This window comes from Anopheles funestus, chromosome 3RL, assembly GCF_943734845.2.
Source record: "Anopheles funestus chromosome 3RL, idAnoFuneDA-416_04, whole genome shotgun sequence".
NCBI lineage: Eukaryota > Metazoa > Arthropoda > Insecta > Diptera > Culicidae > Anopheles > Anopheles funestus.
In genome coordinates, this window is record NC_064599.1 from 79,559,596 (window position 1) to 79,586,194 (window position 26,599).

Below are 26,599 nucleotides of genomic sequence, written 5' to 3' on the forward strand. Positions count from 1 at the left end.
CCCTTAAGCTCTCGTGTAAAGGATAAACAGTAATTTTAATTAAAAAATTAAACGTCATAAGAACCTCTCATTCTCATCCCGAGGGGTTTCACCGGGTCCTCCTTTTGTTCATGTCATGTTCTCCAGATCGGTGGACGAGATCGGAGCGCAAAGTGATGGTGTTTGATGCACTTTGAAAAGATAACAACACTACTCGGTGATCCTTTTTTTTTTCTCCACCCGAAGGAAGCTTCTGTGTGGTCAGAATGGTAAAAGTCGCCGCCAGCCAGTAAAACTCTATGCATTGCTAATCTCGTCGATCGGGTGCAGTGTGGTACCCAGTCGAACAAATAAAAGATTAAAAGGAAACGGAACGAATTCGTAAGCACTTGAGAGAAATGCATCCACCGCGTACCGCAAGTGTTAGGTGGAGGAGGAGCATTAAACAGACTGATTTGTAGTCCCGATAAGCCAGCTGTATCTTTGCCCAAACCATTAAGCAGGATTTGGAAAAGGGTCGGTTGCAGCTGGCAGGATAACGTATACGAAAAACATATGCTTTTTACATGTAGTCTTTCTGTAAAACAATAATTAGAGGCAAAAGAATCAAATATTACTGAACCTTTAAGCAGTTCGTTTTATTGAATTTAAAAGAGAAAGCAAATTGTTTTTTTTTCAAGCACATCATCAGACTAAGCCATATCTCGCAGGAACTTGTTGAATGTTGTACTATAAACATGTCCTGGTATATACGGCTGCACCGTAGCTATGTTATTCTCCTTTGCCGTCCTTTTCAAACAGTGGTCGATCAGTGGCTTCATTGTAAAGTAGTACAAGATCTCTACAATACTGAGTAGACTGACACCCATGAACAGACCAAGGATGCCACCACAGTTGGCTATAAAGTCATTCAGTCCGAACAATTGATTGCGTTTGATGGAGATAAATTGTGTCTCCTTGTAGTAGATCGTCATTGAAGATAATTGTGAGCTTCAAGAAATGTTTGATAATAAGAAAATCTTTCTCCATGTAATATTAACCCAATTCACTTACTGGTTCAACTCCTGCTCATACAGATGGATCGTGTTAGTTAGCTTTCGCCAGTCGAAGTGTGCCTGCGAGATCTCTGTATTGTACTCAAGAAATATACAACCCGGCAAGCAATTGCACGATCGCAGCAGTAAACGAGACGAATTGTCCACCAAACCTAGCCCTTGCTCCTGTAGAATTGCTTCAGCATTGTCACAACACTCCAGCTTCTCTATGCCGCATATGTGTACGCCACCCGCCCGTGGCATCGAGTACTGGATGCAACCACACATATGTAGCGTAAAGTTAGCCAAACACTCCAACTCACAGTTGCGCTTGGTGTAGATCCGAAAGAAGCGCAGATACCGTTCGTTTGTGTAGTAGCAGAGCCGTTTCTGAGGGCTGTAGGACATCACGTTTTCCGAGGTGGTTATCAGAAATGGTTCGATGCGAACGGTAAGCGCATGGTCCATCGGAACGCGTATGTTTTGGGTCGAAATCTGAGGACATTGGTGGGGAGTGTGTATTTGTATCTGAAAGCCCTGAAACGAATTCTGCAATGAGATGTAAAAAAAACCTGGGGTTCAAATTCACCCAAGAATAGCAAGAAGTAAGTCTTATCATACCCCACAAAGATAATCCATATCTTCAATGTCTGATTTCAAGAACACAGCTAGACCCGCATTGGATCCCGCACTAATCACTCTTCTCGGGTATACATCTAACCCTAGATTTGGTCGGTATCCTTGCTCCATTGACCAGTTCTCGGACGATCGTTTTTCGCCCAAATGTTCAAAATCTTGGTGATATTCTTCCGCACGTAAAATGTCCTCTCCAGAAAGTCCGTTGAAGGTGTAGCATATACCACGCTCTGTTATTGTTGGTTCGAAAAGATCTCTACAGCTGACATACTTGTTTCTCCACACGCACATCAAGAACAGCTCCTCAAACGGGATGGCTATATCCTGCAGCATGTGCACAAGGTTATCGTCGAAGCTTTGGTTGGCTAGATATTTGTTGAACGAGAAGTCACACACTTGTATCATGGCTAGAAACCGATCGTACCTGAAATATTAATGGCAATAGTATATTGAACTTCAAGAATTTGGATCTAGATATTACTCCTGCTCTGTAATGTTTCCTCCACCATGTACAACACGCTGATAAACGGCGGTAAAGTTGAGCACATTGGATTTCACTTTCGTGATCGAACAGATGGTAACGGCCGGGAAAGGAATATCGTAGATAGGGGTTGGTTTCTCCGCGAAGGTAACCACCACCGGATCACGTCTCCATTTATCGTACACGGTTTGTATGAGACTACCACACCCGTATATCGAGAGGATGCACATCGCAACCCACCATATTCTAGGAGACAAAAGAATAATGTTAAAGTGCTTTTTGGCAAAACAAATATCACATACGAGCATACTTTTCCACTTTCGTTCGATTCGCACCCACAAAGTACTTAAATCCATGGATGGAACTATTCGCACAGTAGTCTCGAAAGCAGTTCAATCCGATGTTGCTTGCTTGTTTTAGCTTGCGCGTAGTGATCGGTCGGCCTTGCTTCGATGCAAACTTTGCCGCCCGGTCTGAGTATAGCCGTATTGGAATCGACGTTGGCGCCATTCTTGCACGGGAAGCTATGGCCGGGTATTCGCTTGCGGTGGTTTTATTACGCGGTGAGTCGTGCAATTAGCACTCCCGGTATCGATGTCATGTATCGGTTGTGTGGCTTTAAAATATTCAAAATAGGAAATATGCACCCCTGCACGACAATGCCATGTAAATATGGGACACATCGTGTAATATGGGGTTGTCATTTTGTGTCCCAGGGGGGATTTGGCGTTGTAACGAGTTGACTTGTACAAGGTATGATTTAGGCCTTCGATTGACCTTTCTCGTGTTTTATTTCTTGACTATGCTATCAAGGCTTGCAACGATGCGATAGATAATGCTTCAGGTTTTCACGTGTGTATCCTACTCATTAGTTATTCATGTTGTTTGTTTCAAGTGTTTGTATTTATTTTCTTGTTTTTTCTCTTTATGCAGTGACCTAAATATGACTTTTTTCTTTGTTTGACTGCTTTTTGTAATTTATGTTTTATATATTTATATTAATACAAAAAAATAGATAGTTGAAATAAAAATAGTAAAGTAATGTCATTTACCACTTAATATGCTTCTTGAGTTCAAGTGTTTGATGAAGTACATGTACGCTATAAGACGCTTTTCAAACACTACTAATTATAATAGAATAATTTAAAACATTCCTTTAGTCCTGACGAACCACTCAGGGACACGTACTGAAACACTTCTGTTTATTCCCATTTTAAACTCAAGCACATGTTTTCGCCACTCGAAGGTGTGAAGTATTCCGCACCTTAAGCTTTAAGCATTTATTGCAAACGGAGCAACATTTAGCTTACGGCCAGTTTTAAAGATCAGCTTTACATGCTTCATCCATCACTCGTGTACTTTCGTTGATTGCTTTAGCATTTCTTCGGTACCCATTCCAAAGGAACCGTTAATGCATTTTTGCTCTTCCACCCTTAGGGCATCGAAGCGTCGAAAATGGTCACAGGAGAAAGTACCAAAAACTGCACACTGCACCGATACATGTTGGCACCCTTTTGGGTTTTTTTCTTTCTTTCATATGACGAGAAGGTGATGCGTCTTCCAATTATTACACACAAAAAACCGGTATCTTTGGTTAACAGCTTCCCCTAATCAGCGTACACCGAAAGTGGAAGAACGAGCTAAAACTGAGTGTTTTGCAGAATCAAAAAAATAAATTTAAGAAAACGTACAATCGCGATGCGACAGAATCCTTCCACGGTAATTGTTAGCCGCCACGGAACAGAACAAAACAAAAAATATACGCCGTCCATCATACGACGTCGTCGTCGGGACAATTTTACTTCAGGTACCTTAAAAAAGCCAAGATTGATCGGGCTGACGGTGGTGCGCCAGTGCCCAGAGGGGTAAATTTCAATTTCAAAACAAAAAGAAGAACCTGATGAAAATTGTTTGCAAATTGCGGTTCACGATCGCGCACGACTTTTCTCACCTCCCACCAAAATTGCGTAGTTGTGGGTTATTTTTTACTTGAAGATCTTCTTTCGCCAATTCGCTGGGCACGTCTGCAAGTTTTTTAGAGACGTGGAATTTCTCCCCTTTTTAAGACACACAAAACAAAAAACAACGCACGGCACTGTTTGCATTACGTTCCAGACAGGCAGGTTCTGGAGGCTTCAAACGAGCATGAAAAATGTGATCTTAAGCTGATCGCGCATACACGCACCTTCAGCGATTGTGAGTTTGTGAAACAGAAAACAGTGGACAGCCGCAAAACAATTCGTCTTGCCAGCCCTTTTTTTTGCTGTTGCTCCGGTTGGATTGCCCCAAATTCTGGGAGGATCAGCGTACTGGGCCGTGAAATTCTCGTCAGATAAACAACCGAAAAATCTTCCAACGCTTGACAGTTGATCAGGACGTTCCGGGTTTTTTTCGGCGGTTGTTTGCTGTGCTAGAGGCTGGTTTGGAGGGTGCACAGTTATGATCTTCGAGCGTCACGATTTTCGTTTTGGCACGTATTTTTTTATTTCTTACAGATGTCTTCTTGTTGGAACAGTAGGCGAAGAACATAAAATTTGTGTTGAAGCAGGTTTGTACATTAATCATTGAAGTTTAAAATACAAAAAAAAAATAGACATTAGCGTACAAAAATTAAAAAAAATAAAAAAAGTATGTTGCCGTTTTGTTGCTCTCTAAATAAACAAGGCCATTACACGATTTGTCCATTCCTTAGATTTTAAACTTTCCCATTGTGCACCAAAAACCAAAAAATTGCATTGCCCTGCAGCCATTTTCCTGTCAGACTAAATCCAATCCGAATTCGGCTGCACGGTTCGCCAAACTGTTGAAATAATAAATAAACAACAGTGAATAAATAAATATTCATTACTTCCAAGATTTGGATGCCTTTCGCTGCGAGATTCCGTCTCGAAAAGCCTTTCTCCTGCGAAGGGCGAACGTGCGTCCATCGTTGGGTCATCAGTCGGGTATGCCGACATTGCGGTGGTGACGAGTTGTGCACATTGAGTGCAACTTTTATCACGCCAATTTCCGTACACTAGGTTGGTCGTTTTTTAACGATTTTTGCTTGGTAAGCATAGGAAAATCATGTGTGAGTGTATTGGTTTGGGAAGGTTTTCGTCCATTAATTTCTGGCACAGTATTGTATTGAACGTGCCACACATGAACAGCATGGAAGTAAATGTGTACGAAAAAAAAGCATATGAAACCTTTGCCATAAACCTTCGCTCGTTATCAAATATGATCTACAACCATCTTCAAATCCATTTTTAATATCTACCATGACACGCTCGCATTAATTGCAGTCCGTCTGGGAGTCATTTAGTTTTCATTTTTTATCAGGATCCCACTCTCTAACTTTTCATTTGCACGCTATTGTTTCTTTCCAAAGGTAGTAGAAGGGTTGTTTCAGTTATATCATTACCTTACTGGGCATTGGACATGGTTGAGATGAAGTTAGCAAAGGCGCGAACATCAATCCCCAATAATCTCTGGGAACCCGAACTACTGAACGAATCGTACAAGGAGGACGGCAAGCGAAGTCTTTGGGTAGATTACTGCACCAATAGCACGATCCATGGATTTAAGTATTTGGTCGGCAATAGACGTACTACAATAGAGAGGTAGCGTAAACATATCGTTCACCGTCGACGAGCCTCATCCGATGTCTAACTTTATGTAGTCGTGAATTGCAGAGTCTGGTGGATAATTGTTTGTCTACTATCACTGTACGGTTGCGGTAGTTTGATACACAGTGTCTACAGGAAATGGGATCGAGAACCTGTTGTAGTGACATTTGCGGAGAAACCGTCACCGGTGTTTACCATCCCTTTCCCAGCTGTGACAATCTGTCCGGAAACGAAAGCACGCAAGAAGGATCTTGACTTTACCAAAGCCTATCAGCTGTACAATGATGAAGAGCTGTGGCAATTTATGGCGGATGAGCAGTAAGTACTCTGTGTTCGACAAAACTCTTTTTCGGGTCTGGTTGTACTATTTCGTTCATCTTCTAGAATAGCGAAGCTAGAGGCTCTTCTGCAGGTGTGTGACTTTTCGTTTGGAATAGAGATGAACAACGACTCGTATGCAGATAACGTGGTGGAATATCTGGAGAGGCTAGCCATTCCGTTTGAAGACATCTTTCTGACGTGTGGTTGGAGGGAACACGTGGTCAATTGTAAAGATTTCTTCAAGCAAACCCTTACGGAAGCCGGAATATGTTACACGTTCAATTCGCTAGCAGTGGACGATCTTATGAGACGCGAACAGCTACACTCCGAGTACGAGTACATGGCGGAAAATGAAACGTCAAAGCAGTGGAACATGGATGAGGGGTACAGCAGCAGAGCAGGAGGGGAAACGTATCCGAGACGAGCATTTGGTGCGGGAAGAAGAGCCGGAATGTTCGTCATCTTGAAAGTCCAGAAATACGATATGGATTATCTGTGCGGAGTATGTATCTTCAACTGATCCTATGTCGATGCTCAGGTTATGTAGGTAGATACTGTTTTCCAAAGAACTCTTTTCAGGGATTTAAAGTACACCTTCACTCGCCGGTGCAATATCCACGTATGCTGAACCAATTCTTTCGGATTCCTTTGAGTCAGGAGGTGTCGGTCTCGGTCGAACCAATACTGTTTGACACTGGGCCCAATGTGCGTAATTATAAACCTGAGCGTCGTCTGTGTTACTACAACCATGAGCGTTACTTGCGTTACTTTAAAGTGTACTCCAAGTATAACTGCGACATTGAGTGTCTCTCGAACTATACCCTCAACATGTGCGGTTGTGTTCCGTTCCCATTGCCCCGTACGAAGGATGTTCGGATTTGCGGTCTGGGAAAGGCGAGCTGTACCGATAAAGCACTTTCAGTATTGGAAGAGATGGACCTGCTGCATGAGCTTAATATGACGGATAACTTCCTGGAGCATTGCCATTGTCTGCCGGCATGCAATGCACTGTTTTACAATACGGAGATATCACAGGCCATGTTCGACTGGAGAAAACTAGCTGAGAGTATTCATATTATCGCTAATGTTACCAATGCGTAAGAAGAAACTTTCTTAAGTTCGTTGAGGTTCAAAATTATATTGTTCTTTTCGTCATTTCTTTGTAGAACTGAGCTGTCCTATCTGTCGATTCACTTTAAGGTGTCCCGTTTTATACCCATTAAACGAAGTGAGCTGTTCGGAATAAGCGATTTCCTAGCCAACTGTGGTGGCGTTCTCGGACTCTTTATGGGCGTTAGCATACTTAGCATCGTTGAGATCGTGTACTATTGCACGTTGAAACCGATCATGGCACGCACTAGAGCAAATGCCCGTGCCGACACTGCCCAAGTGATCACACCGACGTTAATTTTCCCGCCGAAAGAATACGGACCAGTCGTTGGAACTCGTCTGCGGAAAGCTTCCAACAAGTGGTAAAGTCGCGCAAAAATATTCCAAACAGTTCCTGTGCTTTTTTATGTCAATGGCCACCACAATTCTCGCTCACCCAGTCCAGTGTCATCCGTCTTGAAAACGGTGTAAGATTTATTGCGATGAGCTAAGATGAATGGCACGCTATTTTATCATCTCACCGCGCCTTAAAAGTAGTTCCCGATCGGTCTAGGAAGTGATCGCCATTCCGACCAAATGAGTCCGAAACCGATTTATCGAAACTTGTCGCCATAAATCAAGCGATTGGTTGAATAAATTATAAACACCAAAATTCACTCCCGTGTCCGGCAGGGTGAATATATTCTTCTTCTAATGGACACTGATGGAACCCGATAAAGACTGTTCTGTTTCAGGTGATGGGGAGTGTTTCGAATTTTTTCTTCTTCTTAGGAAAAGAAATAGAACGCAAAACGTGTGTAAAACATCTTTTAAGAATTTTCAACTCAATAACAGCAACAAAAAAACAGCGGAAAGATGCGAACAAGCGAACCGCTTCATCTTATCTAATCAACAACGTGCCCGGTCGGATGATAAATTTGTTAACAGGACCTTCATACAGGCGGCCACATTCGAGTGTTTTTGCTCAGGACTCCAGTTTTGGGGTAAATGATGGTAATAAATCTTTCCATTCTATGACTTATTAATATCTTAAAATTTTCCTCAGAAAAATGAATATCATACACAGAGGGAAACGAAAAAAACCCACACATAAACATTTCAAGACGGAAGCAGCTTCTTTAAAAAGCATAATTGGAAGTAAAGCCAACAGCAACGAGGTTTAAAGCAATCTTGCGTACCAGTGAAATGCAATTAAACTTCTCCTAATTGCTTATGAATATAAATAGCCAATTTATGGGTTTTGGTGGTATGAATGTGTTTGCCGTGTGTTTATTTTTTTTTGCAAATAAATAAATGTCTGTTTTTGGTTAATGCCCGGTGGCACACCGGTTTTTGCCTCTCATCAATAAGCCATAAAGTGTAAGACATGTGAATCCGGCTCCGCAATTCTTTAAGGAGTTAACGCTCTGTGTGTAGCTCCCTGCTGTGAAAGCGTCGCTGTGAACAGCATAAGTACAGTGGTTTCTGTTTGATTAATCTTCTCATCAATGCAAAATTTAATTAAAAAATAAATTTATAAAAAACATGATCCAATAAAATGTATTTTACTTAATTTTTCGAATAAACATCAGAAAAATTAAGTAAAGAAAAATAATAAGCTACTGAAGTAATATCAAACACATGGTAATTTATATTTAAATTTATTATAGAACAATGTTAAAAAAGACGAATTAAATCGATCGTTTACCTTTGGTTGCGAGCATTCCATCAAACTTATTGCTCTTAGTGTAATAAAACCAAACGAAGAAACTTATGTGATGCCTCACCTACTGCAGCATAGAGTTTTCCGATTTCATACAGCCAAATGTGCGTGTTTAGCGCTTAAATGGACGTGAAAGAGAAATGTAAAGGCTTGTTTACAGCAGAATTAAGAAAGCATTCCATCGCAATGCTTTAAAAAAAAACTCTGCAAAAAACAAAATAAAGCGCAAAAGAAGCAAAAACCGATCATTCATCACGTGATGGCAAAAGGCATTGGGAAGTTGGTGGTTTTTATGATTACTTCCATGATGAGTACGCGCGCGAGCTACGGTTACACCGTTTTTTTTCAAATGTATGTAGTCTTCTTCACCTTCGGCCACATCACCATTCGGATGAACGTAATTTCTTTCCAACCGTGCACGCGGGGCTGCCGAAGCAATTGGGAACTCTGTGCGCTGTGACCTCCTATCGGTCGGTTCGTCTGCTCGTGGCTTGCAGCTTAAAACGAATGGGTGTTATTTATTTTATTGTAAATTTCCTACATTAGCTACCCATTCTACACACACTTTGCGCCGTTCGGTCACCGTCCCGGGCGGTTTATCGCTCGGGCTATTCGTGGGCCCATTAACGACATGAGCCAAAGCCGCAGCATATTACTCAAACCTCGGACAGCAAATCATTTTATTCGGTTATAAGCGTGCTTGCCTCCTTTTTTCTCACGTCCGTTTATTTCACTCGCCCATTATGCTTCCAAGCTTGGCATATATGACATCGAACCACTGAAACCACGCTCGCGATAGCATTTTTTGGACAGTTTAATAATTATTCTAATTCATCTCATCCCAGCCCCATCACACGCACGCCACTAATGACACCGGACCGGCAGTTGCGAGAATTCGAATGGGAATTCGCGTTTTAACAACTCGTCCTCTTGCTCATTCTCCCTTCCTTCTGGACAAGCTTTGTGTGACGTTGGAAAAATTAATGTTTAGTTATTATGATTATTATTGCACTTACTGTTTAACTAGGCACAAACAAAAGGGAGCGCGATTGTATTTCTGCCGTTTTTTCCCCCGGTGGAAAAGTTCGTCAAACTCATTCGCCGAAACGTAAGCAAATTGACGTTAACTGTCCACCGGGGAACAATGACACGGCTCGTGCTCATTCTGTGCGGGAGGTCAATTTTGAGCTGAATCCAGAGTTTTTGTTTTTGAAAAATTGTACGCAACGAAGCGTTCAACGGAGTGCTCTTGAGGGTGGAGTAAGGAAATAGGAATGTATTTGCTATTTCCGGATATAGAAGTTAGATGAAAATTTATGTTGAATTCTCAACTGAAACTATTTGTCAAATTTTGACTGGTATTTGTTCATTAATTGAAGATAATTGTGATTAACATGGGACAATATCGTGAACTTCTGGATATTATCTTCAAAAATGGAGATTTCACACACTTCAGGGTGTGATACCAATTTCTTCAAATCCTTCTCAATTACTTCTCACAATTCTTCTTGATGATGTGAATAACTTTTGAAGACATTTCGTAACTATATTTTAGATCTCCGTAAATTCTGAAGGAAAGCTCATTTGCCCGTCGAAGATCGTCAAACTTTGTTGGATGGACTTAGGAGACATCATTACCGATTTTGAGGTGTAGTCGAAGTGAACGATGTTATTGTCTTTGGAGTTACTTTTTCCACCTGCAGCATTAATCACATCTTCTAGGTTGTAGACACTGGTCAGATGTTCCAAAACTCGTATGACCCTTTCGTCTATCGCCTTTCACATATTTCAGACACTCCCAATTTCCTGGGTAAAGATGACATTATTGTGTCCTCGTTTTTTACCTTAAGTTTCTACTGCACTTTAAGCTATTGTCGCTATTGTGCTATTGTTCATATCTTGTGGTCACTTAGTGCCTAACGAAGCTTTCTTTTGTTCCACATAATACTTAAGAATTCAACAAGATTTGAATTGTTTTTCCGGCGTATTTTAAAACTTCAAACGTACAATGTAACTTATTTCCAAATAATCAATCAGATAGTCACTTCTTCGAGATGTGAGATTTTATTATTCTGCTACAAACAGATCTCATTGTATTCAACAAATCATCCGGCTTGATTGCGTTCGCTTCCAGGAAAAGTGCCATCTTATTACTCATCCTCACATCAACATCATTGCTGCAGCCCGCACGTACCAAAAGCTCAGCAACGCATCTTACGCTGATGATGCAACCCATAGCCCGATAGCAGCAGAACGATGAAGGGAAATTTGAATTCAATTGACATTTTAACTGCATTCAATTCAATGTCGCTGCTGCTGCTGCACCCGCATCGTAAGTCGTTGTAAATTCCACACGGTATCGATTTCTCGGAATCCGTCACCGTTTTCCATACCAATTACATCACTTTATGCTTCGTTTGTGTCGGTTTTTATCTTGGTACAGAAAAAAAATTCTGCAAGACATGTCGCTCATTCGTCATTTGTGAATGAGAGAAAAAACAAGCTCCTTTAGCTCATTCAGGCAAAAGAAGAGCTTAACAGACGCACATACACACGCACACGTTTTATTATTCTAATTTCACATTTTGTTCATGATTTGCGCGTACAAACCTACGTGTGTCGCGTTTTGTTGCGAGCGATGGGATCATTTTCTTAGTGTTGCCGCATGTCTTGCCGTGAAACACTTTTTAACGAATACGTACGCTGTCGGAGAAGAAACCGAAGCGCCAGGCCAATGGCAAATGAATGTTATGAATTTATCAAAAATCACGTTCCAACCATTGCAAAATGTGAATTTTATAGCCCAAGCTACAAATGTATCTCGATCTCTGGGACAAGGATTTGGACAAGGAAGGGTGTAAAGTATGCGGGCTCCATTCGTGACAGTAACCGACAGACCTGCCCGCACAAGTGTTGCTTTATTCGTGGTGCATTATTTTTTTTTGCGCTCACATCCATTCCGTTATCACAACGCAGCGCATCGAACGGACGCTGCATGAAGGGGCACGTCGAACAAGACATATGCCACGAAGCAATGGAAACCATTTCAGGGCACACGGGTGGGCACACCTTCCTTTTTATTTTGCACAAACACACGGTGCATACGTATGCTAATGAGCTACGTGTTTTGCTTTGGCAGACACGGGAAGCATGGTTTTTCTTACCGATTTCGGCACGCCGATATGGGAACGAGCCTTGTCTCTTCAATGTGGGGGAAAAACCCTTTTGTCGGTAACGAATGTGATTAAACGCATCCCTTAGCTAACGCAGCCTGGGGAACCATTTTTATCCCAGGAACCTTGGATTGATTGACACGCCCTTGGGTTGTCGAAAATTGGATCACTTTCGTACGGATGGGCCGGTGTGCGAGATGATGAAGAATTTTCGTGGACCGATTATTTCACGAAAAATCAACTGGCTTCGCGAGGGAGTCAACTGTCAATTTCAATTAAACCCAAATGGCTTTTACCGTGTGTGATTCATGTGTGAGCATTGGATAAATCCAACAGAAGGGAGCAATTAATTCTCAACTGGGGGGAAGAATGCTCTATAGAAATTGATTGTTTTAGTGATGTGTTGCGGTTTGAATGTTGTTTTTGCGTTGTTCTTTCTTCTCTTTTGTTTTGGTTCTGTGTAATATTTTCTTGAATGACGTAAATATTTAGAAACATCTGCCTAACTAACTTCAATCCATGACTCGTTCTGATTTACTATTTATTCCTTTTAAGTAACTTCTAAGTAGCGACCGCTGTTGAAGACTTTAACCAATTTAAAATATCCCGCAGGCACCTTAGGGCGAGATTTTAATGTTTCTATTTCACCGGTTTTCCAATGAAACCCCCGGCCCGGGTAAAGACGGAACCTTTTTCAATGGCGGAAAATGCCACGCTCGATGAGTTGTCTATCTGTCGTCAGTACCGACGGCGAAGGCGAAAGCCACTGGACTGAGGTTACGGTGTATTCGCACAATGTTTGCCATTATAGGGCCCGAAACGGTTCAAACTTCGCTTCCCTCTTTGCTTCCATCGACCCCGCGTGGAGGTTCACGGATGAAGGGTTTAATTCATAAGGATTATATTGACAGAGGCAACGACTAAATAAAACCTTTCTCCCGAAACGTCTCGAGTGCTGCAGGACATTTTCAATTAAATTATTTGCAGCCTATTACTGGCAAACCGGGGGTGTAGGTTTTCGAGTCACCTTTCCGGGTCGTCAAATAGGCTTGATAAAGGGGTCAGCATCTGTAGAAGACAATCGGAAAAAGTTGGGTGGATTGAATTTTTGGGGGCCCGATACACACACACAGAGTGAATGGGGTGAATGATAAAACAGAAAGAATGCGCTTAAGTTGTTGTTTCGGTTTTTCATAACTTTGAATGTCAGCACAACAAGGGAGCTGAACAAACGGGGTTTTGTTGAGCAGTTTTCCCATGCCAAGTGATTATTGCAATCACATACTTTTTTTCCCTGGGAGCGACATCACGTGACCACTTTCGCTTTGGAGAGGGAGAAAAAACACAAGAATAACCACACACCGCAACGCCGCGTTCTGCGTTTGCAGTTCGCGTGAAAAGGTTTTTCTTTTTCACGCAGCACAGCGGAACTAAGTCCCCGAGCGGCACCGGAAGTGGGTGCTCCGGCTCGTCCCTATTGTGCGCGCGGCGAATGGATTAAGTTTTTGGGCCGGCGCACGGAACGGTAGGCAGAAATTATTTATCCCAAGCTAATCAACCAATCAATCAATCATGATTAAAATATTTAAAAGGTGGAAAGGCGCAGTACACCGATGTGTTGCCGTGCCGCTGACAGCTGATTGATCCGAATGGGTTTCGGATGTGATTTTCAAGTGGTTGCTTTTTTGCTATCAATCCCCTTCTGTATGGTGGAAAATGTGAGAATTGTCAGTACTGGGTTTGTTTACTAAACGGATAAAAATAGCACAATGAAAAGTGATTCCATATGTAGTTTCGACCTTTAGTGGCGAATATTTAGCTGATTAAAGATTTAACCCCGAAACAGGGTGTTTCATTTTAGCGATTCTGTAAGAATATTTTGACATTTAAGATACAATGATTACGATTTAATGATTGATAAGAGAAACAACCGGATGTCCTTGCGACTAAATGGAAACAGAAGTCGTTCCATCTTCCATATTAAACGTGATATCACTTTTAATTAAGTCACGCAAATGGAACAACGCAAGAATCACAGCAAGAGCAACAATCAATCAAATATAATTAGTAGAAAAAGTGCTCCAATATCTCTCCACAACACGAACAGTTTGCAGTTATTGGACAGCAAAGAATGGGAATACTATTCTCCTCTCACTATTGCAAATATCTCTATCACGAAGGCAACACATTGTCCAGAGTTTGAAGCATTATCTAATTAGATATCTTGGGATCTTACTGTGAGAGTGTGTGGAAAAACATTTTTATGATATGATTTTGTCTGGTTCGATGTCAGCTCTTATAGTGATCGATCTTCATTTGGGAAATTAATTTAACTAGATTGTATAAACAAGAGCTTCAGAGCTCTTGTAGTGTCGAATTGGATTTTTGGGGATAAGGAGTGATGGTGGCTTTTCATTGTCGTTGTGCTGCTCATATTAGGGACAATATCTTGAAATTGTTCACCTTGCAGTCTGGAGAAATACTGGATCGCGCGGTGTCATACACGTGACATGACCAGAGAAACCTCACAAGATTCATACATCTTTCAGGACTTTTTGAAGAAAGTTCTTGGAAAATACTTCTGAACTAAGTCAAAAGGATCCAGCGCCACCAGATCCAGAATAGGATAATTTCCTATGAAATCATCGCACAGCTGATAGAAATCATCATTATAGTGACTCCTGCATGAGAATCAACTCATGATTCGAATGACTCTACATACAAAATTCGTATCAAAGAATCTTGATAAATCAAATTCACATAAATCACTCTTCACAAAAGTTTCACATGCATGATATATGGTTTTAATGTTTTTTACTGCATATTTTAAAATAAATCCAAAGCAAGTAAAACACATTTACTCAAGAAAACATAAGAGCTCCTGTGAGAATTCGCGTTCCAAATCTGGAGCCCAACGTAAACAAAAAACATCTTGCGGCACTTTAATATTAGCCTCCACGTTAGCACGTTACCTATTGCGTACAATATTACATTGCTCATTGGAATTCGGGTCTTATTATTATCTGCCACCATTCTCCAACATTGGTGCAAAATCGCTTTATCCAAAAACAAATGATTTCGTCGTATTTATTTCCGGGAGTTTTGTTTGCAAATTTGTTTGTTCTGTTTTGTTTCTCGAATTTCTTGTGAAAGGACGCTGAAACGGTCGCACACCCGGAAGTGACGAAATACGAAAGGCAATAACTTTACAAAGAAACTCGAAAAAATGTCCAAATGCGATGTGTTCTCTGTGGCAGTAAACTTTGTTTCTGCTTCTACCAAAACACATTGTGCTAACCATCAAAATGTTCCCGCTGTTTTGCCATTTTCTCGCAGAACAGAAACGCTTTTCTGTTCATTTGTGCGAATCTTACAGGTGAAGCAAAACTGCTGCCTTCCAAAAAATAAAGGTTTCCCGCCGACTGTTGGGTCGTTGGGTGCACTTTTCACAAATAAACATGCACACAAAGTCGGGTTTCGGGTATAGCGAACAGAAACAACCGAAAACCGATCCTGCACACTCAGTTACATTTCGTTTCCGGTTTTTAGCGCTCGCTACAGGGCATGGAAAAAGAGGAATCTACCGATTCCAAAGGTTTGGTCTGGTGGACGGTAGACGGCACCTAGAATGACAATATAATTTATCAAGCGTCTGGAGGGAAATCCAAACTGTCAGCTGCATTGTCTAGCGGGTCCGATAATAAATGTTCCATTTTCGGTTCTTCCCGGGTTCGGTGTTCCGGTGTGTGTGTAAAATGGACATACCATCGCAGATCGGGGAAAAAGCGTTCCAGGAAAAAAAAGGTATTTTCCCCCCAGGAATGAAGAGACCACCCCCAAAGTATGAGAAACCATAATGGTTAAAACCCGAGAAGCGAGATGATTTCTTAATCGAGTTCGCTGTAGTTTTAACACTTGCTTTTGTTCGATTCGACAAAATGGGAATGTGTGAGTATGGGGTGTAGTTGCCAAAAAGCCATCGTGTGAAAGTTTCGAGTGGCCATAGGCCACTTCTCATCACTATCGTTATGATCGCCCATCGTCACCATCAAACTCATTGCCATCGGGTTACAGCGACCAACTGCAAATATGGGAAAAGAACATTTGCAGGCGCTTGTAATCCTTCTTCGTGCTTATTTCTCCAAACAGATTCCACTGATACTGTTAAGGATAGAAGTGGTCATTTCGAGCTAGCTGGCACATAAAAGCCATTCAACAGCTTCAGGCTCCGTTAGATTGTATCGTTTTTGTTTCTCTCTTGGTTTCATGTGAATGTCCTGCCGCTCTACGAGGCACAGGGAGGCCACGATTCCTTAGTCCTTACGCTACAAAAAACCCTTCTTTTCATTTCCTCCTGAATGTTTCTAACTGAATATAGAAATTTCTTCAACTTAAAAATCTTAATAGAAAAAAATGCTACGGAATAGTGTTTAAAAACGTTGAAATTATCACCAAAAAAATATTTTAAATGATTTAATATTAAGCTTACCGTCATAGAGATTCTATGATAACCAAGGTATATATAACGAGGTTAACTAAAATTAATGTTTAAGTTTTATAAATCAAATATGATAAAACAAACAGTCTAAGGTTTAATAGGTCTAAGAGAAAGGTCCTGTTAGAATATTAAAATTTAATTAAACATCAAGATGTTACATTAATTTGTTATCTTGATTTTCTTCGACATTTCACTCTTTATCAGTTGAATAGCTTCCAATGTATTCGGGACAAAACTTATTCGAATGTCAACGAATAGCTTGCTAATTTCTTAACAGCACGGCCATTGGCTTTGGCAAACTTTTAATTAATTGCTCTTTTTCCCACACTCCCATAACATCCAACCAATTATGGTATCGTTTGAACAAGTGTTGTCTCGTTTTTTTTTAGTAAAGTTAGCTTATCTGAAAGGTCATATTGTGCAGTGAATTTTAATAGAGCCAGGAGACAAAAAACCGATAAGTCTAAAAAGAACTTACTCTTGTGTGGAAATTTCTATTCTTCCCGAGGGACAGATTAAAGTTCACTTATCCCTTCTGCACTCGTTTGTGTGATAACACGTGTGTGAGTGGGTGTTTTTTTTTTTTTGTTTAAAAGGGAGTATGTAAAGAATAGTTAAAATCTGTAGGTGGTGACTAAAATCATTTTCATCATCACCAGGCGAATGTCAATTTCATTCCAATGATGGAACCATTCATATCGCTGCACGGTGCAACTCTTCCTTTTTTCGGATGATTCCTTTTAAGGGATAGCTCTAGGGTAGTAGAGTTTGTAGAGGGAGACATGAGTGTTCACATCGGAATAAAAAAAAAATACATCCGAACAAGCGTACTTACTTTGATGTCTGCAGTGTGCTTTTGTGTGCTATGATGCATATGCATTTCATGCTTCATGCCACCATTTCCAACGATTCATGGCAAAGCTTTTCACTCCCTTTTTATCTCTCTTTCTTTCGCCCTTTTGCTAGTACGGGTGCGAAAGATGCGGTTTCCCTTGCGAGTGTGAGATTTGCTGGAAAATGAGACACTTTTGCACCGAGAAGCTGTTCCGCTTTGAAGCCAATGCGAAGAGATTCTTGAAAGGCAAGAAAGGATGAAATTACCATCGGTGGAAACAATATATAAGACGCAGCCGTTTCGTTCCACACCCGTCGCACCGTCTGCGGGGGTGACCCGTTTGACCTCCCCGGGAAAAGGGTGTTCCATCAAAAACCGCACTGTGCCGAAACATTTTCTCCGCTGATGAAACTAGGTGCAGCAGCAAAATATGATACGGGCGTTAAAAACTCTCCAGAGTGGAGAGTGCGTTCCGTCGCCGGATGAGTCGTCCGGGGGATCTGATAAATTGTGCAAGTTGCACACAGTAATTACACCGAATGATGCAACAAAAAAAGAACGCACACACCCATACTTTTCTCGCTGTGAAGAAGGTTTGATAAGACGAACAACCGAGAAATGCATATACCGGAAAGAAAGCAAAAAGCAGAAGACAAAAAAAACTGCCTGCAATCCTACTTTGATCTTTGGCAAACGCGCAATCTTTCGCACTTTCTGCCTTTCAGTTTTCATACTTGGCAATTTCACACTTCACCCGCATCGTGTCACGTAATTAGGAACCGTGGCACGGGAACGGGGTGGTAATGTACCTTCCAGTATTCCTTTCTCCCCCATACAGGCCATTACAGGCTTCTTTACCATCTAATAAGCCAATGAGATGAACGTTTTTGCATGCAAAATCAGTGAACAGAAACATGGAACAACGGTTCATCCCGGTATGCATCCCCGCGGTCCGGGAAGTTTGGCTTTTCGACACTAAAAGCGAACCGAAACCGTCTTGGGTGTGGAATGAAATGTGCAGCCCCAGAAAGGGTGGAACGAAATGAGGAGCATTTTTCATCACCCGAAGCCTTTGGTGTTTTTGGTGTCGCTTTGAAGGTGTCAAGTGTGCACAAGCATGCTGGTTTGGTGGAGTTAGTATGGGAAGATTTTTTTTTTTTTTTTGAAGTGGAATTATTGTTTTCCATGATTAAAGTGGGCTAGAGCGTAGGTTAGTGCACTTCACAGAATAGAACGTAGAGAACGGGAATATTTTGCTTACGGTGCGAATGTGAAGGATTGAGTAGAATTTATTTTTTTGTGTTTCCAAGGTATGTGAAAATTTAATAAAAATGTTGTATGTTAAACAAGAAATTAATTTAAAAATAAATTTAATTAAATTACAAAACTGATTCTTAATTAAATTAACAAAAAATGAATAAGAACAAAAAGGCAAAACAAAAAAAGGACAACACAAAATATGATTTCCGAACAGAATTACATACAAAAACAGCAGAAACAAAAGATTTCGATTTTTTATTTGGTTACACATATCCGTTAATGAATGTTTGGTATGAATAATTAACTGGTTTTTGCAGTCAATTTGTTTTTTATAAATTTTATTATCCACTCAAAACCTGTTGTTCCCCATCCCTGCCAGTCAGTTTGGTCAGATCATTAATTATGAATGGATTGTGCAGTGGCTATAAATATTTTCCCCTTTCAGCGAGTGACTGTTAATTAAAAGTTATTGATTTGTTTCCATTAAGCAAAAAACAAAACAGAAAAAATCAGCTCAGATTGATTAAAGTTCCAACAACACTGGCAGATGGTTGTCATTTTAAAACGCTTGAACGTCCTAACGTAAATAAAAAAATACGATTGAATATAAACAAAATAAGTAACATTGGTAAAATTTTACTCAATAGTTCTAAAAGCCGACATGTATGCCTTAGTTCAATCTTAAAGCTGCTGTGGATATGAAAATCTTGGTGTAAATTGTGCAGACAACCGTGCCTAGTCTGTGGTCAACCCTAGTGAGAACATCTTTAAACATCCGATATCGGCTGAAGGCTTCGTTTAAGATTGCTGCTTCATTTGAAGTAATCATAGCTTCATTACCGGGAGCCGAAGCATTTGCCTCACCAGTAACCATCGTCCCCACTGGACGGATGAGCTTAAAAGATGGCTCGTTATCTGAATGCACGATGATTACGGTTTAGGTTTTGCGTTACACAGGATCGGCTCACTCGCCTCAATCCAGCAAAAGGGACGAACCAGTGCCGTCCATCCTTAGCTGGTGGCTTTGGTAATCGATACCGGAAAAGACTACCAACCAGCACATCTTCCCAACACACACACACATACACAAAAGGTAGACAAAAGTGAATTGAAAGCCACAAGATGTTGAAACAAAATTTAATTAAAGGAAAGCAATGTTTCGTCGTCTTCCCCGTGTGTCTGTGCGCAAAACCTGCGTCATAAAGCTTGCTGTTAATGCGAGCAGAGCCAAATGAGGAACGTCCACCACCGGTACCATCCACAGCAAGTATCTTGAGACACGAGTCTTAGGCGCAACACTGCACTGCAACATGAAAAGAAACACGACCAAAGGGAAGGAAACCGGTGGTGTACCAGGACATCACATCATCACCCTGGGTGCATTCGCCAGAAAGGACTTCCTTCGGATGGAATGAAGTTTTGGTCCGGACCGGAACGAAACGGCAGCATCAGCAGTAGCCGTAAATTAAGGATAAAATGCGAAGGAATATCCCGTAATTAGACTAATTAAGGTACTGGCCGGGTATTGGGACACGGGCCTCGAAGTAAAAGGTCCTTTGCTTCATTTACTTGCAAGTTGAAATGCCTATTGAATTACCGCTCGGAAAGAAAGTTTACCTATTTCAGGTGGGCCTATTCTCAGTGGCGGTGGTTTGCCGAAAAGGCGTACGCCGAAGATCCTTGAACATTGGGCAACATTCCGCCCGGAATTGGTACGGCATGTGCAACACCGAACTCCCCAAAAAAAGCTTCATGTCGTTAGGTTGTGCTTTGAAGGTGATTTTAGCTAATCAATGTATCGAACTGCTTTAAGATTGTTTCATTAAAAGATGTCTTATTGAAAGTAAATGTGTTACTGGACAATTAATTGTAAAATGAATAGTTCCTTAAATTAATATCTTCAAGAAAGCTCATTTTTCGCCGAAAATTCCTTGGGTAATTGGGAAGAATTTTTATTAATTTAATTTATTTTCGATTCAGAAAATTAAAATCACAATTTTATGTTTAATGGGTAGAACAAGACAGTTCTGGTTTTCGAAACAATAATCATAATTATGCAAATTTTATACTTTTCACAAAAATGTTATCCTCATCTATTCCGTTAATGATAATCATAGATATAACCAGGATTAACTCAAAATTGTTCCCGTGTTTCTGAATTCATGTTTCACTAGCAACTTCTCATTAAAATAGGCTTATCCTGTGTTGTTACAGCAGCATATCATTAGGATTTATCATTTTTAATATAATTTTCCCGTAGAGAAAAGTCCGGTACTTGCTGCCGTTGGTATTATCGCAGCGGGAATAGTTTCAACAATCCCCTTTTCGCAACTCACAGCACAATGGGAGCAATTGTACGGAGATTTACGATCACTTTCAATGCCTTCGATGACGGTATCGGTACGACCCTTTGGCAATAGAACCGCACGCAAGACAAAACCCCGTCCCCTCGAATTAACCCGCGACAGGACGTAACGTTCAGTTGCACTTTCATTTGACACCTTTTTTTCGTGCTGCGTTGTTACTCTTTCGCTCACCACTCTCAGGGATTTTAGTGAATATTTTAAATGCATTTCAAGTATAAAAAAACCCAAGGATTCAGGTTGAAAATAGACGGAAACGGTGGGGTGACAAACAAAACAAAAAAACACTTCACAGTAAAAACATGCAAAACCCTCTGAAATCCTGAACCGACCTAGGAGGGTTTTCTTATTTTGTTTCTGTTGTAGGTACTTCAGGAAAATGTTTTTTTTTTCAAATCCTCCACTACAATTATCGTCATCGATGTTTTTCCGGGGACGGAGGACATCAGCTTGCAGTGTGAATTGTGCGATCATGGTGATAATGATTCGCTTTTCGCTCGGTACGAAGAGACGTTATATCCGGCGCGCGCGCTTATAAAATCAGTGTCCAGAATGTCCTGCCGGGGTTTTAAAAAAAAGGTAAATTTTATTTCGTTTTTTTTTCTCCGCTCCTTTTAAAGTAGCAAAACCAGCACCGAGGGAAATGAGAATGTAAAATGAGATTCAGTCCAGGAAATCCATCCCGTAAAAGGGCGACTTCCACTTTTCCGCGTCTCGATCTTCTCGCTCAAGTGATTTTTTTTTGCTTCTTCAGGCTTTGTACAAGAAAAAATGTAAATCATAGAAAATAAAGGAAGGGAAATGAAAAAGAAAGTATGGAAAAAACACAAACACATACACACACACAGTGCCGTTGAATTACAATAACCAATGTAACAGGATGCGCGTGGTGTTTTTCTCTTTTCCTTTTATATGGGATGAAGAGAGAGGCGTTTTGGGGGGGATTCGGTACTGGACCGGAATGTAAAGCATGTTTTGTCGATTGTCCAGCATGTTTTGTAAAGGATGATGATGGTTCCGCTTACGGTGGGTTCCGAACACGATGGGTACCATTTGTTTTTTTATTTGCATCCGGCATGATTTTTGCTATTGAAATTCAGTTTAATTCTCACCTTTTTGACTAGCGAGCGGTTATTTGGTACATGCGAACGCGGATGAAACACCGACTGGCACTTGGCTACCAATGTAAGGAATTGTTGAAGGGTGGAGAATGTTTATACTAGGGATCGAATAAATTGAGAATCAATTGTGTAGCGTTTTCTTCGGAATCCAGCGGAAGGCAGCACCTGAGCTTCGGTTGAACATTGGCACAGGGAGAGGAGAAATTTAATTAAAATCACTCTACTTCCGTCTCCATCAAGTATTACCACTAATACAAAGTAGTATTGTAATTAAAGATTTGCTAATTTAAAGTGTTTTAAAAATGAATTTGAAATATTCTTGGTGTACTTTGTTGTGATATTTGTTTGCCTAATGTCGAAAAATGTATATGTTAAATAAGCTTGTTATCGACAGATTTGATTTTTTACTATTTTTTCTGGGTTTTTTTGGTCATTATAAGATTTAAATGACATCAATTTAAATTGTATGTTATTTATTAAAATTTTCTTTTTTATATCTTGATTTTACTTAAAAAAAACTTCAGCACCGTCTAGTGTTAAAAATATCGGATGAAACAGAAGCATTCACTTCATTTCTCAATTCGTTAGCCAAATTATACTTGATGTGTCCGGAGTAGCAGCTAAATAGCAGTGTACGCTGATTGCTAAAGGTGTTTTGATTACTTCCCTTTATGCCAGCATATCCACTCTTCCGGGCGGCAACGTATGCATTCCACAAAGGCCCTCCTATTGCCGACCCAATTCCACCCTCAGCTCACCCTTCAAAGTACAGACACCCCCCGACACATACTCACTAATCAGTGAACGTTCGCCACGGTGCGTTGATTTGTCGCGCTTGTCCTCGGCGTAAAGGCGCACCGTTCGAAACCTTAACTGTCAACTGCACACTGCAACTGTCAGTGACGCCCCGTTTTGACCGGAACACCATCCGGATCACTAGCTACCCCGATGGCCGATGGTGGTTGGTGACGGTGCATACAAATTAGATCGACACGCCACATGGCCGCAGTTAATTAAACGGGGGGTGTGTAACGCTAACCGACCGTTTTTGCTTACGGCAGGGGCGGCGAAGGGAGCGTGAGCGTTAGAGAGAACGAAAAGAGGAGAAGCAAAAAAAAATGCAACAACATCCCTTGATATTTTTTTTTCTCTCCACCACCTTCTCCTCCTCCAAACCACCAAACGAACCACCCATATAATGTAACCCATAGCTGTAAGGACAGTGTAATAGTAAGGACAAAGCGACAAAGCAACGGGTAGATGTGCAAGTTTGCCAATTTCCCGTGCGCATTCGATGTGGGTTTTTGGAATCGGGAAGGAAAAAGTTTCTATTAAATTAATTTAAATTGATTACAGGACCAGACCAAGGGACCCGAGGGGAAAGGGGGTGAAAATGGAAAATTGGAAAATAAAAATACCAACTGTTTGGTGTTTTGGTGGAACGACCGGTGCTGGGAGTGATAAATACGCGCAAAGGGTTTAACGATGTTTGATTTACAACCACCGACCCGTGGCCGTACGCGTGTGTGTGTGTGGTGGTTAATGTTGATTTATGCTTGTGCAGATGCAGTTTTCTGGTTAGTGGTCCAACAGGACAATAGAGTCGGTAACGAGCTGGGTGAAGATGCAAATGGAATTACAAGCGTCACGTGTGGCGGGTGACTTTTGGAATTGACAGTTTGATTTTTCGTCCAGGCTAGCATAATGTGATTAATCTTGAAATGGAACAAGACTCTAATCATCAGCCAGAGTAACAACACGCCTCAATAATGTGATTGAATGTTGTGGTGTAATATCATGGGAGTCATGGAAATAGCATTACATGCAAAAAGTGACAGGATGATTGTTGCATATTTGGACTTTGGACTTCAATTACACTCGTATTAATGTTTTATTATAAAAATTAGCAGACAACTTCAGTTTCAGGAACTGTATATTCTGTTCTATTCTAAGGACTTTTCAAGAATTTCTAAGAACAAGTTGGAACTCGAAGTTGGAGTCATCTCTGGACGTGTCAGTAGATTTCTCAGTAGAAGTAGAAGAAAATACCAAGGAATCCAGATAATCTTCAGTAAATTCTAACTCAACTTGTTCAATAGTGGATAGTGAATCAATAGTTCAATAGTGAAGTAGTGGATATAACCATGCAATTGATCTTAAAAACTTTAAGATAAAAATTTAGTTTAACAAGACTGTCAAAACAGTTTGACATCCCTGTACTAAGACCGCCTGATTCCGGTAGAGGGCGTCGGGATTATATATATGGGGGTGGCAAGCGAACCGGCGCTCTTATTTTCGGACTCGCAAAAAGTATAGTCAGGGCAATAAATTTGAACCGTATTACATGAAATTCTTGTCGTGAAAAAAAATAAAATTTTGCCTACCACGATCCGAAAATTCGACAAAGACTAAGTTGTACTTTAAATACGATTTTAAGATATTTGATTTGTTTTATTAACCTTTAATTCGAAACTAACTTCGAGAGAACTTCTGAAATGGTTCCAGAGTTAATGAAAATTGAATTTTCTTTGTTTTTATGGAGAATAGATATCATCCACTATGTGCTTATGTTATTGTGCTATTTACAATTTAGTGTACGAACATCATTACACTTGAGCTTAAGATAAAAAAACTTCAATTTTCTATTTTGAATGGCCCATAAAAGCTAAAACGCTCTATAAAATCTACCATCAATGCTTAATCCCTGTCCGTTTATGTTCTAATAGAAAGTGAGAAATTGCATGCAATCGAAGTACAAAAAAAAGGAGATGAAAAGAAACAAACAAAACAGATTAAACGATAAATCCCATTGCACATCCCGGAATAAAATCCATCAATTTAAAACACATTATGGCACGCGTTTTTGGCAAAAACGTAATCGGGTGTCCTTCCACAGTACCCGGGGGCGCACAGAAGTTTTGCGTCCATTCACACGAAACACAAACAAACGATGTCCGTTTTTTTTGGTTTAGGCCGGCTTGCCGTTTTGTCGGCAGAACCATGGCTAGCCGACTTTAAATCCGTCGCATCGAATCGGCTTCTAACGAGCCGTGGAATGCAGTGGTAAATGGTTGCCTTTTGCTAACACGGAACCGATCGATTCTGACCCATGGTTTTGGCGTAAAGTGAAAATTGTCACCCCTCCAATGTTGGTGCTTTGTTGCTGGCTAGAAAGAAATGGTCGTTTGGGGTGGCGTTTCAAATTGGTTCCAGTTTTAGAAACGGAACGAAGCTGAATGGCTGATGGTACGAACGAACGAAAATCGGTCCATCCGCACCGCTCTAGGGATGCATTTCAAACTGAAAGGATGCAACTGCACACGCATCGGAATGATATAATACGGTTTCGGTAGAAGGAGCGCGTGTCCTTTTCCAACAGTTTTCGCTTTTAGCTCCTATCCCGGACCTCGGGTGTTTGTGTTCCGCTTTTTTGTATGTTTCCGTTTTCCACAAAAACATGAAGTTTGTTCTTCCCCGGGTTTGTCGGCATTACTCTCCACATGGCAGTCAATGGAAATGAGGCAACGTTTTCTAAGGCGACCCTTTTTCGGGACAGGAGCGCGAGCGCGAATGTCATCCTGCATCGTATGCCACACACGCGGTCTGACATTGAGTATGAATTTTGAAACGGAAGAAGAAAGGGAACTCATGCACACAGACGGGATGATCGTTCCTGATGTTCTGGTGATCCTGACGGAGGGACACTCTTAACTCACCCGGCGGTAGTTGTGAAACGGCAAAACTTTAACTACATCACCAGGAAAAAGACCTGAGGATCTGTGGACGACGCGTAAGAGTACCATCGGGACAGATGTTTTCATTTACAGATTTTAATGTATGGAAGAGAAACATGAAACGGACACGGAGCACTAGGGGGAAGAGTAGAATTGGAGGACGGAACTCCTGCGGTGGTTATCCGGGATTGATGAATAATGGGTGTCGGAGCGTACTCAGCGTGTGTCGTAAGTTATTTTGAAGATTGTGTTATGATATACCGCCTCTGAAATCAATCGGAAGTAATACGGTTTAGACACAGCAATTAATTATTTATGAGAGTATCTAATGGAGATCCTCAGAAGAATTTATTGATTTAATTGAGAAATAATTTTTTTTTTCAATCTTCGTTTCGGTTATTCCCAAAAAAAGCTTCTCCAATTGGAAAATTGTTTCCATGACTCAATTATTCAGGATAATTTTTCGTAACTCTTAAATCACTTAAAATATTTTTTAAAGCTGCATATGAAGAACAAAAAAAAGCCAATGTTTAACGGTCCAATCGCTGCGTTTATCATGTTTGGGACACACACTATATTATTTTACCTATTTCACGCACTCTTTTATTCTTTGTTAGGGGATAGAACGAAATGAATCAAGCAACAACAACAAAAAAAAGAGTTGCATTTTATCCGTGAAAAACAGAATAAAAACACCACGCGAAACAGCACGCGTCCCGAACCCCCCCAAAAAGGAAGCGCGTT

The 26,599-nt window shown here is 40.8% G+C and overlaps 4 protein-coding genes across 9 annotated transcripts in view; 2 read left to right on the top strand and 2 right to left on the bottom strand.

Annotated features, from left to right (window-relative positions):
• LOC125770057 (MOXD1 homolog 2-like) overlaps positions 1-26,599 on the bottom strand; it is a 503,823-nt gene that overhangs the window by 174,705 nt on the left and 302,519 nt on the right. The gene's annotated exons all lie outside the window — the stretch shown is intronic.
• On the bottom strand, positions 572-4,696 carry LOC125769570 (pickpocket protein 28-like). The gene is made up of 4 exons (XM_049438302.1): positions 2,131-4,696; positions 1,632-2,073; positions 1,033-1,592; positions 572-969 (listed from the first exon to the last, which is right to left on the bottom strand). Exons 1-4 carry the CDS (start codon positions 2,484-2,486, stop codon positions 672-674), a joined length of 1,656 nt encoding a protein of 551 aa, XP_049294259.1. The 5' UTR covers positions 2,487-4,696; the 3' UTR covers positions 572-671.
• LOC125769571 (pickpocket protein 28-like) lies at positions 5,551-6,579 on the top strand. The gene is made up of 3 exons (XM_049438303.1): positions 5,551-5,716; positions 5,792-6,056; positions 6,123-6,579. Exons 1-3 carry the CDS (start codon positions 5,551-5,553, stop codon positions 6,577-6,579), a joined length of 888 nt encoding a protein of 295 aa, XP_049294260.1.
• LOC125769572 (pickpocket protein 28-like) lies at positions 6,681-7,535 on the top strand. The gene is made up of 2 exons (XM_049438304.1): positions 6,681-7,156; positions 7,226-7,535. Exons 1-2 carry the CDS (start codon positions 6,681-6,683, stop codon positions 7,533-7,535), a joined length of 786 nt encoding a protein of 261 aa, XP_049294261.1.